General features: G+C 36.9%; 1 protein-coding gene across 1 annotated transcript in view; it reads left to right on the top strand.

Moving 5' to 3' along the window:
• The window catches only part of SEL1L (SEL1L adaptor subunit of SYVN1 ubiquitin ligase), a 36549-nt gene extending 21194 nt beyond the window's left edge, over positions 1–15355 (top strand). Inside the window, exons 13-21 of the mRNA XM_066188608.1 lie at positions 67–144; positions 1302–1364; positions 2145–2232; positions 2479–2627; positions 3173–3338; positions 4818–4892; positions 6472–6644; positions 9998–10126; positions 11370–15355. Coding sequence (XP_066044705.1) covers positions 67–144; positions 1302–1364; positions 2145–2232; positions 2479–2627; positions 3173–3338; positions 4818–4892; positions 6472–6644; positions 9998–10126; positions 11370–11573 — 1125 coding nt within the window. The 3' untranslated portion in view covers positions 11574–15355. The remainder of the gene's footprint in view (positions 1–66; positions 145–1301; positions 1365–2144; positions 2233–2478; positions 2628–3172; positions 3339–4817; positions 4893–6471; positions 6645–9997; positions 10127–11369) is intronic.
• Positions 15356–17533: the final 2178 nt, after the last annotated feature.

Genomic DNA, 17533 nt, shown 5'->3' with positions numbered 1-17533 from the left:
TGCTTCAAGGTCTTCATGCTAAACTGACTGCTTTGGCTGTTCTTCAGTAATGGCTTTTTCTTTCAGATGTACTCGGAAGGAAGTGATGTTGTACCTCAGAGTAATGAAACAGCCCTTCAGTATTTTAAGAAAGCTGCTGATATGGTATGATTATCTGTAAGATGGAACTACAACATGTACACTAAGAAGTTGGTTAGCTCTGACATGCTGCAAATGCTTCATGTGCTCTTCCATGTGCACATACCTACTCCCAGCTTCTGTCCCAGATTAATTAGCCTGTAATCTTGCTTGCCTAGGTGTCAAAAACTGCTCTGGCTATGGTGCTCCATGAAGTTCAGCATAAGGAGTCTAACTCTCATCAACAGTTTACCTCTATTTCCTCAATATGAAATAATGTCCACCTAAATAGTCTGCAATTCTGAAATGCTAATGTTTAGTAATTAGAAGTTGTCTTGTCACAGGAATTTACAGTGCCTCTGTTTTGTGAATTTATAATAGTTTTATACCTCTCATTTCATTGGACTGTTTTGCTTTTTGGGATGATGTTTTTTGATCCTTTTAATCCTTTGTATTTGTCTTTGACCTGTGGTCACAGCCTTGTGATACTGTTTAAACAGTTAAAACATGAGTAGTCTTCAGGAAGGGTGTTTAGCATGTGTAGCACAGTAGATTAAGTTCTGAAGGGACTTTTGTAAGATAACTGCCTTCATGGTTCTTATATTCCACAATCAGAATGCTGTTCCACATCTCTGTGCTGAAGTGAGGATCTCTCAATGTGCTCATTCCCTGCATTCACTGAAACTTTCTGTTGTGTCCCAATGCCTGTCCAGGCCCTGAACGAGTGCCACAGTGCCTGCGTTTGTAGCAGCAGTGGTTAGTAATGTAGCCCACAGGACAGCCACCATTCTGCCTTTAACACAGTTTCGTAGAATTCCTGGAGTTGTTTTGGGAGTCTGTGTAGCACCCAAAACGTTTTGAAGTTGGAAAAACTAAAGATAAGTAAGCTATTAATGCCCCATCTTTCTAGGGTTATCGGTTCTACATATTGTATGACACTGTAAAAGTACACAGTAGACTTTCATAAATAATATTGAAAGTTTTTGCCCTATTCATCAGATGTGTAGTTACTGAGTAAAAATTACTGTAAATGCTGTTTCCTTCCTAAATAACTATTACTAGGAGCAAAAAATGAATCTCTCTTAAATACTGTATGTTTCAATGATGTTAAAGATATACAGATTTGAAAGATGTAGGTGTAGGTTTTTGCCTTTCTTTGCAGAAGTGTGTTTCTGTGTTTTCAGGGTAATCCAGTTGGACAGAGTGGATTAGGAATGGCTTACCTCTATGGAAGAGGTGTTCCAGTGGTAAGCTTTTGACAGTCATCTTTCTAATTATAGACAATTGTGTGACTTTTTGTTGTCAACAGATTTTTTTTTTCTGGAGGGAAGTACTGTAGCAGACTTAATTGTGAAGATTTCTGTTACACTGAAAATTCCTTGAGGAAATCTGTAATGTATAAAAAATGCACTATGGAATTGGCAGCTGTGAAAGAAACATCCTGATTTTTCTTCTCAAAAGTTTGAGGCTGTTGCTTAAGCTATTAGAAATGCATAAAAGGGTGCATTTTAGCAGGAGATTAGAGCTTGTCTATCATTTTCTTGTGAAATAAAACAAATCCTAGCTGTCCCCATTTTGTGTCTCTTGTGGGAGTGGAGGAATACTTTGAAACTTTTAATTAGTTCATTTGCTTTACTGCTTTTCCCACAGGAAGGTTTCTTGTGAAATGTTTTATATTTAGCTATGCAAACAGATACTCAAAAGTTGAATTAGCCCAAAGTTGAGGAAATAAGTAAGTGTTCTAGAAACAGAACAGAGCTTCCATTCTGTTAAGCATAACTGTTCATAGCAATGGTGTGTGGATTCCAGCTTTGAGAAAGCTGCAGAGTTACAACAGTTTAAATACCATTGTAGTCTGTTTCATTTTTTGCTTCCAGATTTTGAACCGGGGAATATTTTCACTGGAAAGTCTTGCTGTAATTTTTCTGTAAAACAGATCTGTCGTTTCACATATGCACATGCATATTTTCTCTTTTAAACTTTGGTGTACTGCAAGGCTCTAATGACTGGACCAAATCTTCCTGCAGAATTATGAGCTAGCACTGAAGTATTTCCAGAAGGCTGCAGAACAGGGATGGGTTGATGGACAGCTTCAACTAGGTTCCATGTATTACAGTAAGTGGCATCAAAAGCATTTGCAGGTCTAAGCACCTGCCCTTTCAGTCTCTGTTCACTAGGTGGCATTAGAAGTGTGCATACGCTGCATGTAGAATGGGCTTACTGTATTGAACTTACATTTCATTCTGGGTTTTTCTAACATTTTCACAGTGCTTTTCTAATTTTTAAGAGTAAGTGTATTGTATTTCATACAACGCTGCTTTTGAAGAGGAATGAATAGCAGTAATTTAATCTTTCTTTTAGATGGCATTGGAGTCAAGAAAGATTATAAACAAGCTTTGAAATATTTTAACCTGGCCTCCCAGGGTGGCCACATTCTCGCTTTTTATAATCTGGCTCAGATGCACGCTACTGGCACTGGAGTGATGAGGTCCTGCCATACTGCTGTTGAGGTAAGTTCACCCATTTATAAAGATCAATAATACTGACTTGCAAGAGATTGGCTATAACCACATCAGCCTGTATAGGATATTTCTAGCAGTGGCTGCAAAGTCAAGACTATCAAAAGGGAAAGTGATATATTAGCAAACTTGTTTGTATTTCATGAGAAAAATCTTTGGCTATTATGTTATGTCAGGTTTGTCTTTCCTTTATTAACTTCAAAGAAAATCAAAAGAATGTAGTACAAAGCAAGCAACAGTAACTTAGAAGTACCAAATTCTTCTTTTATACATCTATTTAAGTGTAACAAAACTAAGATACTAAATAATTCTGAGTAAGCGTCTGAATCTTACAAGTTACAAAGCATCTATCTGCTTAGCAACTTGTATCTTAAAGTAAGCCTGTCTTGAACAGTGGAGTTTGCTTGTGGTGTTTTTTGTGTGAAATATAAATATTTTGAACAGGCATCAGAATGTTCAAGTGTTACTTTTTGCAAAATCTAATTTTTTTAAGTTCTTGACAACCAGTATCGTCCCCCTTCCTTTTTCCTCTGCAGTTGTTTAAGAATGTATGTGAACGGGGGCGTTGGTCTGAAAGACTGATGACTGCCTACAACAGCTATAAAGATGGTGATTCAAATTCGGCTGTGGTTCAGTATCTTCTTCTGGCAGAACAAGGCTATGAAGTTGCACAAAGCAATGCTGCTTTCATACTTGATCAGAGTAAGAATATGAGTATGTACTGAAAAGGGTTTTTCTGGAGGTGGCATGTTAGAACTTTGATGAAGCTCTTGTCCTCTTTCCTGCTCTTCACACTGGAAAGTAATCAGTTTTCATTTTCATTTCTAAGGATGGCTTTCTAGACTAAAAGTTAAAATACATTTAATTTTTGACTTAGGGATTTTAAAGTAGCGTAGGCAAAGAATCTTTAGAAACATGCACAGTGCAAAAAATTCTCTTCCCTAGATTTCCTAAGCACAATTGTAAAAGTAGGAATTGCATTAGGTTTACGTTTGACCTGTACTATGCATGGAAGTCTCAGTGTCCTTTGTTCTTTCTCTTGTAATGCATTTTCTCAGCACCTTCTTCTTTGTGTGACTTTACTGATGCTACTCTTGAAGCAGGGGTATGGAGCTGGGCAGTCTTAGTTTTGAAAAAAGCTTCGTCCCACGTGTCTTACTGGAACTAGATGGCTAGAACTTGGATTTATTAGAGTTTGAAGTCATTGGGAAACAATGGAAGTACAATGGCAGATCTTTCTAGAAACTGCAAAACCCAGTATTTTAAACTTCTCTACATCCTACCAAATCTAGGTCTCACTGGCAGCTTTTTATCTTAGTATTGAAAGCACCTGTTGGTGGCTGATGGGCTAATCTAACATCTTCATTTCCAGTTAATGTTTTTCAAAGGTGTCTGAGTGAATCATCTTTAGATAAGGTACAGTAATGACAGTCTTGGCCGGAAGTGCATGCTTGAAAAAAGCAGCATTTTTCCTTGAGTTAAAACTGTGATTGTCTTTACTCAGATATATCTGCATCTCAACTGGAGATTGATTTAAAATTACTTCATATATTTTAGACAGAAAATTTTTTGTGTCAGCTGTGGGATAGTACAGCTGAAACCATAATTACACTAGAAGTTCAAGTTATAAATCCTTTGAATTGTCTGAACTCTTGATAGTTCATGAACCTTCAAATTGTGAAATGAAAAAACTCTGATGTAGCCAAAACACTGCTGTGTAAAAGAGAGACTGTAGTCTCTGGCTGGTTAAGGAGTTTAAGCCTTTGTTTTACCTGACTAGTCCTGGGTTTCAGATGGCCAAACTATAACAGATTATACTTGAGCCTTGTATTTGTCTAAGTCCAAATTATGTGCTCTTAAGACTTGCCTTTTCTGTCATTCCTCAAGTATGCGTTAGAATCTCCTACAGCTGGAGTGGGAGAGATGCTTGGTAAGCCATAATTCAGGGTGAAATTATATAGTTTGTTCCTAGCTTTCTTATGTGGGCAGATAAATGGAAAGGCCATATAACTGAAATGGGTTTTTATAAATTTCAGATGGATTAAATCTTGTTTGTTCTATAACACAGATTGCTTCAAGTTTTTAACTGATTTCAACAGACTGAAGATGAGCAGAGGTTTTTTTTGTGGTCATGTGTGCATATACCATGGTTCTGTTTAACTGGGTTATTTTCTTCTTTAGAAGAAGCTAGCATAGTAGGAGAAAATGAAACCTATCCTCGAGCTTTGCTTCACTGGAATAGAGCGGCTTCTCAAGGTATGTCTGTACCTCACAACTCCAGTCAGTTTATTTTTATGTTGAGGAATCCATTCAGCACAGGTTTGCAGCTGCAGTGTGAGCTGCAGGTTGAGCTCTGGGTGGGAGGAGCCCGAGGCAAGGGGCCCTGAGGTGCTGACCCTTTGCATCACAAAGGGGTTGGGGACCTGTGGGTAGCCAGGTGAGAGACACAACAGGAGCCAAGGACCCCAGACTTAAATATGAACAGAGTGTGAGGGTATAAAAGCCCAGGGATTCCTTTGTTTGGGATTTCTCCTCGGAAATACAAGCTCAAGCTGTTCTTTGTGTTACTGTGCCATTATTAAATTGTTTAAAAGATTTGGCCGTCTGAGACTCTGCTTTGGAAAGCCAGGATCAAAGCAGTAAGGAAAGCTTGTCTGACTGTGTGAGAGTGGCACAAGTAGGGAGTCAAGCACCCATCAGGCCCTGCAGCCATCCTCTGCCAAGGGGGAAAGAGGTTCGGTCCCTGCAGTAACAGTGTGTAGTGGTGGGAGTGTGATGGCCAGAGTGCCTCCCAAATGGTCAGACAGGAAGGTTTCCTTAACATTTAGTAGAGCCACTAATGGGCAATTTCATATGTTTTGCTATGAAACGTAAAGAGGGGAAGTTTACCTTCTCCTATTCAACAGAAGTATCCCAGGTAAGGTAGTTGGCATTCTTTGTTCTGTTGTTAGCTATAGTGTCATTACAGGTCTGAACCTTTTTGTGATTCTGAAGACTAAAAGGACTGAAATACAAATGTATTGTGTTTCTTTTGCTGTTCCATACGGAATTGTAGAGCAGTGTTAAACAACATTAGTAATGTTTACACTGGCTTTTCTAAAAGTATATCTGTTTGCAAAAATAGATCCAAAATCCTTAAGAGTAATTTGTTACTTTTCATCATTTATAAGAAATACAATTTCCTGTTCAAAGTAAGCCAAGTCCAACAGTGAAGAATGTAGCCTTGATGTCCAAACAACACAAACTCTGGTGCTTGTGATCCTACCCTAAAAGAAGCAAAAAGTGAATTTAATGATGAAATATCTTTTGTATCTAACTTCCAAATGGATGCATCTACGCTAATATCTGTCTACTAGTTTTTGGCTGTAGAGCAAGAGTACCATGCAAATTCAGACTTTCAAGGCTTTTGGTTGAAAGTTAAGAAATTGAGATGATTACATGGATGATGAGACACTGTTTTTCAAGTTTCCAGGGTAACTGCTTTTTAAAAAAAGTTGAATCCTTTAAAGGCCATATAGCAAATGGAAAGTTTTTCTGTAATAAGTGACTGATCATGAGCACCTTACAGGTTTTTAGCTGACACCACTTCACAGCAATAAAAGTATGTTGGTAGGATTACTAGGGAAAGGTCTTACCTGCAAATACAAATCGATTGTATTTTGGTTAGCTTAACCAAATTTAAAAACTAAAAGCTGTTTATGTCAGGGAGTGGTGAAAGATAAAGAGTTTGTACAAACTGTGGAAAGTAATACTAATGCTCCTACTGCATCTTCATAGGAAGCCTAAAGGGTTTCTTTGCTTAGCTATTTTATCCTTTTTTGTTGTTTATTTATAGGATATACTGTTGCAAGAATTAAACTTGGAGATTACCATTTTTATGGGTTTGGTACTGATGTGGATTACGAAACTGCATTTATTCACTATCGACTGGCATCAGAACAGCAGCACAGTGCTCAAGCAATGTTTAATCTGGGCTACATGCATGAGAAGGGATTGGGCATCAAGCAGGTGAGTAAACTGTAGACTGAGAGTCTGCTTTCTTAGAGTACATTTGCTAATATTCAGTGAAGTCCATAACTACTACTGGGCTTTGGGTACTATGTAACCACTTAATTAGAATTAGCATGTTTCCCAATACATTCACCAACCGGCAATGGACAAGTATATTGACTTCACACTTGACTATGGGAAGTAATGATGCATAGACAGGGAGGAAACATTTGCCCAAAACAGTGAATTTTGGCAAAAAGAGTGCCATATGCTTCAGTTATGCTTTCAAGACTTTGAAATGTAGTGAAATGAATGCACATCAATTCACCAGCTCGTGGTATTTTAGTACAGGATTATTCTGGTCCTCTGAAACACTGGTTAAATTGTTTCCTGTATCATGATATTTTAAAAACAAGGTAACAGAGCATAACCACGACCAAATCAGCTGTGGTTTTTCAAGTTAGGCAAGCAACATCACCTGAAGAAGACAGTATATCTGGTTCTCCAAGGAAGCCTGTGGTGTGTTGCTGTCCATGAGTTAATTCTTATGGAATCCAGAGCAATGTATTTCTGTATGTGTCAAAATAATGCAATTGGCAATTGTATACTAATTTTGAGCAGCCTACCTTAGCGTGATGTATGAATTGAATAATAACTTGACCTGAAACTGTAAGAAATGGCTTCATTTTCTCTATTTTCAGTGATCTTCAGCTTCTTTTTTTGTCTATGTATGTACCTTTTAGTTATTCTATTGGTCTATGAAAAGACCAATTTTTGCTTTTTGACAAAATATGAGAACAATTTAGAGAAATTAATAGGTCAGTATTGTTACTTTGGCAGCATGAGGCAGTCAACATTTGAAAAATGCTTAATGACCTAGATGTAGAAGTAATAGTACAGTACACAAACTGCATTTTTTCTTAAGTTTATTTTCAAATGTTACTTTAAGATGGTTTTCTCTTTGTAACTGAGCCCTCAAAAGTAGTTAACTTCTGAAAATAAGTCCATGGCTAAAAGCAACAGTTCTAAAGTTGGAAGTTTTCTTTAAAAAAAAAAAATTCTTTCAGGCATGGGCCTTTTTATTTTGCTTCAGTCTTGAATGCAACAAAATTTAGATTGAATAATAAAAGGTTTGAGAAGGTTCTTGCATAGTGTTCAGCATGATGAGAAAAGTGATTCCTAATGCCATCATTTGCACTGAGTATTCTCCAGCCTGAAGCAGAGATGGCTGCCCACAGAGGCCCAAAATGAGTGCACAGAGGCTCATGATGAGTATATGTCACCTTGCTTATGCAGAGGAATAATACTTTCCCTCCTTCAGATCCATCATAGAATGAAATGTTGAATTGCAAGGGAAATAAAAATAGTTAAAATAGATATAGGAAAGGAGCGCTGAGAATGTCTAAGCAAGGAAACTGCATGTATATAACCAGTCTTAGTAATTCTGAATGTGTGATGTCTTTGCTTTCTGTGTTCTAAAACTTTACAACTGTAAGATGAGAAGATGGAGATTTAGGACTGATTAGATAAGGCTAAAAAAGGCTAAAACTGAGTTTTGCATGAAGCAGAATATTTGGCTTTCCTTTCACAGAATGGAAATTGCTGAATTCTGAGCACCTCTGAAAATGACTGACAGTTAAAGTCATATTTCCTGATGTAGTAGGATGTCTACCACTAAAGTGTGTTTTTCCACTAGAGGCTTCTGGATGGGACGTATAAACTGTAGTAGCACTGTAGTATGTAACAAAATTAGGGGGTCATTGTTTTGAAGAAAGGGATCTGTACTTTAAATATCTCCTCACCTAGATCCATGTCATTAAGATTGCAAACACTCCAGAGCTAGGGAGAATGTTCCAATAAGGTGGCCTACTCAACTACAATTCGGGTCACTGTTCATTCTGGATAAATGTGGTATTTCTTTATGTGGGGATTTTTTTTCCCCCACCAAAGAGCTTTTGCCTTATTCTCTCTTTAATTATTGAATAAAATAGTTAATTATTGAATAAAATTCTTACATACAGAATTTTGTGATACACTTCCTGTGCCAAGAAGGTTTTCAAACTCAGATCAGGTCAATGCCAAATATTAAACCCTTTCAGAAATCTCACACATGTACATTTGGACACTCTTCACAGATTTAATGCTGTCAATCCCTGAGGCTACGTGTCAGAATGAAGACTGTTTCCATAAAAATCAAGAATGAGTTAATTTTATTACAGTATCATCTTAAGATTTGGTGTGGTATTTCAGTGCTATTTGTGTGTTATAGCTCAGACTCTTACAGTTTGCACTTTTCTGCAAGTAAGAGTAAAGTATGCATAAGCAGAATGAAGTGCTTGCTAATTAGAAATTAAAATAAGCCATTATTTAGAATTTTCTTTTGCACCAACACTAGCATGGTGTGAAGGAGGTAAGGAAGCTCTTTTAAATAGTTGTAACTATTTAAACTTTTTTTTTTAACTTTCCAGCCTCAATGAGTATTAAGAGTTGCTCTATTAAATTAAAATGCTAAAATGTGAGCTACTACACCTCCTTCATTTAATATGTTGATTTTCATACTGTTATTTCCACTATATCAATGAGGAGAAAACCTTTATGGTATCTCACCATCAAGAAATTATCAAATGAACATGCTGCATGAAGTCCTGGAGATTTATTTTAAGTGTCCAGTTTGGAACACTTTGAGAGGCTCAAGTCTTGCATGGATCCTGTTCTTCACATCATTGGTTGAACATAGCCAGTTTGTATCCAAATATCCTAACATTGCACAGTATGTATCTGAAGCAGAGCCAAAAAACCACTGAACAAACAAGGAAAGTTAAACTATTCAGAATATGTACCTTCAGTTCTTACAGTCACCACCTTGTTTCAATTGCCACCAAAGAGCACCTAATGTAAGGTCTTCCTTAAACTGCTCTCTGTGCTCGTACTTTTGCCAGGCTGCTCTCACTAATGCCAGTTATGTGCATTTTGGACAAGTAGTAAAATGTAATTTTTGTGTATATGCGCAGAAATTATTAGAAGCCGCACTATGCAGCAGGGATACTGTAGCATACCTGAGAGGAAATACTGCTGCATATTCCTCTGAAACTTGGGTTTTCTTAGTCTTTTAAGTTTCTTGTAATGTTGGAGATGTTAGAGTAGTAAAGTTACTGAAATACTTGCCTTGGTTTACAGTGAATAGGTTGAGTATGTTATTACAAACCTGATTTTGAACTTCAATTCTAGCATCAGTTAAAATAACTTCATCCTCAAATTGAAGCTTCCATTTACTTGTACATTCAAAGGTGAAACATATCTCAGGGGAAAAAAACCCCATGGTTAATTTTTCAAGTTCTTCAAAACTGAGCTTTGAATTTTCTTAACTTTAGGATATTCATCTTGCAAAACGATTCTATGACATGGCAGCTGAAGCAAGCCCAGATGCTCAGGTTCCAGTCTTCCTAGCACTTTGCAAGCTTGGAGTAATTTATTCCTTGCAGTACATACGGGAAATCAATGTAAGTAATGCAAAATTAAAAGAAAACAGCAAATATGTTTTCCATTTTTAAAAGGAAATTTGTAATCTTAAGATGTCAATTTGTAGTCTTTCTTAAGTAGAAGCATTGCTTGAGCCTTCTGCATACTTAAGATAATTTTTTTTTTCTACTATCGTATATTAAAGTCACTGAAGCTTTCATTCCTATTTCCTATTTGTGCAATTCTGTGAAACTGAAATGTGCACAGGCAGTGCACCCTTGAAGACAATTGCTGAAAAGCATTTGACTGTTTCAATCTATGACCACCTGCTATCAAAATGAAGCAGATTTAACTGACATAATTGTTCAGGGGAAAAAAATATTTCTAATTCTCATGCTATTTTATATTCAGCTTTAACAACCCCATTAGAGTTGTGTTTGATCTCGGGGGGGGGGGGGGGGGGGAATGTATTTGTATTAGATAGTTTAGGTATTTTGTACTGTTTCTACTGGGTGATGGTCCTGAAAAAAAAATTTTCTGGAGTTAAAGTGAAATCTTTCCAATATTTCTCAGTGTTCTGATATCTTACTGCCTTTTTGGATTAGTTAACAAATTAAAATGATCTGGAAGTTATTATCACTTGGAGCAAATGCAGTTTCAGGCAATTCGGCAGTTTGACAAATGATAGTAGTCTTGAGGCTGAGGACAGTCAAAATACTCTAAGTCAATTGGGCAAATACCCACATAGCACTCATAGAAGCTGGTGTGCCGAACACCTCTTTTCCTAGTTTTAAGTCTGCTGCTGCAGATTTAAATTGGCAGTGACTGTGTAGTATCATCAGATCCAGTAGTGAAGCATAGAAGTGCATGTTGGCTAATCCTTATGCAAATGGAGTCTTACAAAAAGGCACTTCAATCAAAACTAACAGTAAGTCACTTTAATTTCCTTGTCCATTACCTGCACAAATCTCAGCATTGTACCACAAGTGTCCTGAGGTTTAATGTTCTGTCATTTATGGGAATGCCACTAAAGTCCATAGTGAGAACTTTCATCTCTAAAATAGAAAACAGAGTACCTCATTCTATATAGCGTGGCTCTTAATGGTATTTTAGTTCCTGGAAACTAAGAAGATCACTGATGAGATATTATTTTTTCAGAGAGGAAAAGAGCCACTTAGTTTTAAAACTGGTACTGGTACATGAAAAGTGTTACAAGTCACATTTAAAATCAAAGTAATTTCCCCTTTGTGTTCTTTGACACGATGTGGGCTTTTTCTTTCCTAGGTAAGAGAAGTGTTCTCACATATTGATATGGACCAGCTGCTGGGGCCTGAGTGGGACCTCTACCTTATGACTATCATCGCCTTGCTACTGGGAACAATTATAGCTTACAGACAAAGGCAGCACCAAGCAATTCCCAGACCAGCAGGACTGCGGCCAGCTGTGCCTCAACAGGAACCGCCCCCAGAGCATCAACCTCCACAATAGCAACACGAGCCTCCATGAAAGAACTGGATTTTTCCAAAAGGAACAATTTTCATTGTGAATTAGGACTTTGGATCAACAGTCCCTCCCCCAAAAGAGGCACAAAGAAGTTTAAAAAAAAAAGTTTGAAAGCTGCTTAGAATGATGCCTTTTTTCAGGGATAAGAAAATTATTTTGAAACTGATTTGAATGTTATTTCAGTGCCAATGGAATAACACTATGGTTTTTTTCATGGAAACACAAGAGTGCTACTACAAAAATGTTGCCTGCTGTATCTAGTTCCTCTTTATTCAGAGTCCTTTTCATCTCCCAGAGACAGAAGTCTAGCAGTGGAAGGGTTTTGCCTGCTTGATAGCAGTTGCCCTTTATAAAAGTAATAATAAATTAATGGCAAATTTAAGTCCAAGAAGCTGAACTATATTCAAATTCTGAAAAGATTAGAGCCGTTACGCACTTAAATTCTGACCTGCATCCCAAGTATTTCCATAGCCCTTATTTCATTTTCTTTAGTATTTCTTACACTTTGGTCTTTTAGGCTGTCTTGGATGGTTTAACATAGATTATTGATAAACCCTGTAAAAAACTAAGCCAGCAAACATGCCACTCTCCATTTGTGCTTTTTTTGTTTTAGGTGTCTTCCTCCATTCCCCTTAGGCAGTTTTCAGCAGTCAGTATGTAGCCCATGAGGTAGAGTGGGACAGGTTGGGTCTGTAAAACTTTTCAGTTGAAAACTGTCCACACAGCACCCAGATCTTACATATTTCTAAAACTCTGCAGGAGCCTGTGTAGTTTGCAATCCTTTGTGACATGAAACCATATTGGTAGTGTTCCTAAATTTCAATTTGTCTTTACTAAGAGGCTGGGTCTAGATTGCAGAAAGCACCAGTATTACTGCTCACACAGGAGAAAGGAGAGAGCCAGAAATCTCCATGAGTTAGCTGACTTGCTTTTAGAGTTGGAAGTTCTGTGCTTAATTTTCAACAACCCTGTTAGTGATTTGTATTGCAAGAAAGAAATGTGTGTATCTCATGCATGCATCTGCTTAATGCATCTACAAAAAAAAAGCCACAAAAATGCATACTCTCTACAAAAGGGCATGGGCTTATCTGATGCTGATGCTACTTTGGAGCTACAGGGGTGCTCCGGCTGTTGCCAGCCTCTCTTGTACCTGGCATAGGAGAAAGTCACAGTAATGTCTCTGGCTGTGCCATCTCAAGGACCCCTTGAAACAAGAAAATCCAAAGAGGAAGAAGACTAGTGGCTTCTTGATGCCACCAGGTCAGTGTAAAGGCCTTTTAATGAGTGTAAAGAATGTGACCTGTGGACTGATGATTTAAGACTGCAAGAGGAATCTTTATTTAGAGACAATTTTCATTGAACTATGATTTCCGGCAGTGGGAGGCAGTGGGGAAATAGTTTAGAAGCACGAAATGCAGAAATGTCTGTTTTTATTTACCAATAGTAGTTAAATATTGGTTTCTGTACTAGCATTAAACCCTCTGAATATGCTGTTATAAAGCTGGATGAATACAAATGAGGAGGCTTTAGCTGCTTTCTGGCAAAAACTGTTGTGTTTAAAAGTTTAAGGGCTTCTTTTTGTGTAAATGTTTTTCCAGTGTATTGGCAACAACATATCAATACACTTTATTTAGAATTGAGATTTTGGTATGGTTTCATACTTGATACATTTGCAAGGAGATCATTGCACAATAGATCTCTAGTTTGGGATAGAAGATGGGCAATCCCTTCTTTTGTAAATGGAAATGTCACAGATTACTAGTATTAAAGGTACTAGTATTATGGGTAGAACTCAGTACTTCACAATGCTTATGCTGGTCATATGAAGACAAATCTTTAACGTTGGAGGGTTGCAGCATGTGGTAGAGGAATGTCTTGTTCAGTCTTAATCATCATTAGCAGATGAAACAGTATTGAACTAAAATGTAGTGTCTTATATGTACAGCATTCCCCAGCTCCATTTCTTAAGATATCTTTGACTTCTGAACACTCCCTCTGAAATATTTTGCCACTGTCACTTAACTCTTCTTAGCTTGGCATGAGTAAGTTAAAGAGTATATGGAAAATGTTTTTCAGTTAAATACCATTGGTTCATGGGTATTGCTCTCTTAGGCAATTTAACAATTTAGTTACTGCATTATTAAAATATTTTGGTTGTTTATCAAATAGAACTAAATTCTAAAAGCTCTATTCTATTTGCACGAGAATCTCTCATCACTGCTGCTATATGACAGTCTTATAGATGACTTTTAGTAAATCTGATGCATTTTTATATCCAAGAAATCAGCAGAAGAAAACAATTGAAGATCAGCAAGTTACTTAATTTAAAAAAAAATGCTTTGTGAAGGAGCAATAAGGAAGTCTTTCTCCTGCTTTTTTCCCTTCCACCAAATTACTACCACTGACTTTTTGAATGACATTCATTTGAATGTGGTGGTAGAAGAAAAAAGGTACTTACCATAAGTAATGGCAAGTTAACTCAGGGATTAAAGAAATGAATAAGTTTTCTAAATCAGTTATCTACAACATGACTTAAGTTTTTGTGACAATCCCTTACTACTCTGTTCTGGAAACTTGCATTTTGAGGAAAGTATATTTAACTCTTACTAGCAATATGTTCCTTGTTGTGCACTCAGTTAATCAGGCATCTTTTTTCCTAAAGAAGCTGAGTTGCTCCATTTACTGCAGTGAAGTACTTTTCCCTTTTGGTAGCACACAGTTTATCTTATAGTTTATATGCAGGAGTATTTTAGAAGGGAAACTTGATTTAAAAGAAGCCTTTCTGGGTGTGTTCAGCATGGTTTGAATGGAAAAGTTGTATTCTTTGTGTGTAGTAACATAGGCCACAGCCTGCCTATTTGACCTTCAAAGACACGTGCTCTTCTTTCCCTGCACAGAAAATGGAACTACAGAGCAGTAAGTGTTCTTGGTGGTATTTTTATATGTAGGAAAACAGTGGGGAAATATGGACAAATGCATTATTCTGCATCTCAGATTATTAATCAAAGATATTAGCTGTTCTTGCTAGTTCAAAGAAACACTGAACTGTTGAAAAAAACAGGATTTTAGTTCATCACTGGTGAAAATTATCCCAGAGCTATCTGTTGAAATAATTTTGTTGCTTTATATTGTCCATGATGGGACAGTGTAATAAAGTAAGGCCTTTGATACAAACATTTCCGTGAGATTCTTGCAAGATAGTTTTACTCACTTTTTAGTCATCTTCCATAAGTCAGCTACTCTTATTTAAAAAAAATAAACAAAACAAAAACTATCTAATGTTTTAATTTGGGGGAAGAACATTAAGATATGGCTTGTGAAAGGACTTTTTAAGACTATGCATTATCTAATTTTCACCTATTATATGCTAGTTTTGGCCTATAAAAGGGGATTACACTCACCTTTGCAAGTTGCTTTCCTTTTAGATAGGCAACAATGAACTGAAATTCTATTTTTGTTTCAGAGAATATTAAACTGAAAAGATTTAGTTTGATTTGAACTACTGCAAATGCATATGGCAAATAGGGACTATTGGGGGGAACCCTTTGTTTTTATCAGCTACAGTTCTTTAAAGGGTCTTGTAGGAGTTTTGTAAATTTATTTTGTATTTAAAATCAGTATAAAGGCTGGTCAAATGTAATATAATTGTGTAAACAAATTCTGTTAATAGAAAGATGTACAGATTCATTTTGTATCTTTAATCTTGTGAAATAAAGATACCACCTGTGTGGTTACCCTCAGTGTTCACAGTGGTTATGATAACAGAAGATGTGAATTGCTAGTCATGTGCACTGGTAAATGCCACTGTTCAATGCATCCCTTCCTATAAGGATTCTCATATTTCCACTTCCATTTCTTAGGAAGGGCAAAGAAAGGGGGAATGGATCATTGTGCATTGTCTTCAGTTATGCTATAAACTTATCCTCTGTGTGTGTATGTGTGTGACAGTGTATATAGGATTTGTACCATGCCTCGTAGCCACAGAACTGCTGTGTGATTCAAGTAACTTTAGACTTATTACTGCATTTTCAATACTGATACAGGGATAATTCAGTCACTTGGAAAAAATACTGGGGGAGGGACTACTCCGAGCTGACAAATGTTTGCTTTTTTGACTCATTCATCCCTTCAGGCTCCACCCGTTGAGACCAAGTCCTCCCTTGTTAAATTCATTAAGTTGATGGGCTTTCCAGTGTGCTCCTTCATTGAGGAGAAGAAAAGGACAGTGGGGGGAGCAGTAATGGCTAGGAAAAGCATCAGTAGGTAAGCGATCCTAAGCATTAGCGCAAATTAACATAGTCCTCTGAAGTGTTTGGAGGCTTTCCATGTTGTCTGCTCCTGCCAATAGCACTTGTTGCAGGTAAAAGCAGAACTACAGGTATTAAAACCAGCTGGAGTTTGACTAACAAAGCTCAAGCTTAGTGAGGTCCCCCACCTTCCAAAAAGTCCATTGTTTGAGATGTGATTGCTGACATACTCAGTTGAGGGTCAAGGATAGATACTTTACTTTATTTGTAACCTGTAGTCAATGTAGTTCTGTGGAGGGAATTGAGTGCCAGGTAAATATATGATGAGGTGTGGGTGAGTGTTGGGGATTTCTGTTGCTTGTTTGTTTAAAAAAACTCCAAGATAATGTTCATTGAAAACTAGTATATTTTGTTTGGTTTTGGTTTTTATATTGCTGTATTCTCTATATTTTAGTCTTGAGACTAAAACCAATTAAAATATTATTAGAGAATATAGTTTCTAAACCTATAAGACCTGTTTTGTTAGAATGTGTTATTTGGTATAATGACAAAATGTTCTTCCTCTTGTCTAAATTGTTATGATCTTAATGGATTTTTTGAATCATGACTTCAATTCCTTTTTTTATAAAGAATAATTGAGGAAAAAAGTCACTATGGCCTACTTACTGTCAAAAATCTTCAGACAACCATAACCAACTTCTTCTAAAGCCAAGGATGAGGGAGGGCAGTGTACCATGTATCCAGAGAAGGAAAACTGTAACATAGTCTTAAATTTTATTTTCAGAAAGAAAAGTAAGTGCAGATGGTGTACCATTGTAGTCTCACTTCAGGTAGTAAGAGAGAGAGGTGTCATTTAGCTTCCACAGAGATGGGCCGCTCACATTTTTATTTCTTCAGTATGCAACTTTTTGAGCTTTCTACGTAACTTGGGTTGCAATTGCAGATTTTTGAAAACAGCTTTGAAGAATATCAGGTTTTTGTGTTGCAAAATACTGAAATTACAGCTCCTCAATTCTGCTGTCAATAATTCTCTGTGTTTCCTTATTTTTTTATATGCTTGTTTTTCTTCATTCTTCCTCCTAAACACAGGCTGTGCTGTAAAATTAGATGTTCCAGTTCCCATCTGTTACGAATGTGGCTCCATCTCTGTACAAGATTCATACCAACTTTTTTATTGCTTCTAATTAACTGCTGGGGAGGGGGTGGAAATGTACCTGGGGTGTGTGTTTGTAGCCACAAGAGGGTGTTGGACAATAATGGCAACTTGGAGTTGTTAAATACTTGTGGTCTCAAAGATTGGAAATGGAGTAACTTCCACACTTGGAGTCACTGTCATATCTTGGGAGAATGCGTGTGTATATCTGTGAGTGGGTGTGTGTGTATACACACATACATAGACAAAATTCCTTGGTTGCATGAGCTTCAAAGCTTTTTGAAACTTAACAAAATTAAATAATTCAGTACTCTTCTTTCTCTCATATTTGTGGAGCAAAAGTTCAAAATTAAGTATCTCTGTAGGTTCTGGTAAGACCTGGTAAATAATTACCTTCCCATGACTATTAAAGCTTTTGTAGTATATAAATCATTCTAAAATGTGCCAGACTGTCTTCCAATGTTGTTTGGAATATTATGTGCACATTTTCCAGGAGAGTGGCTTATTTTGCAACGTTAAATCCATATTTTCTTAGAGTACAAAAT

Source organism: Chamaea fasciata, unplaced genomic scaffold (genome assembly GCF_029207755.1).
Source record: "Chamaea fasciata isolate MVZ Bird 193981 ecotype frontalis unplaced genomic scaffold, bChaFas1.0.hap1 SCAF_7, whole genome shotgun sequence".
NCBI classification, from domain to species: domain Eukaryota; kingdom Metazoa; phylum Chordata; class Aves; order Passeriformes; family Sylviidae; genus Chamaea; species Chamaea fasciata.
Note: the sequence above shows the minus strand (reverse complement) of the source record. Positions and strands in the feature narration are given on the sequence as shown.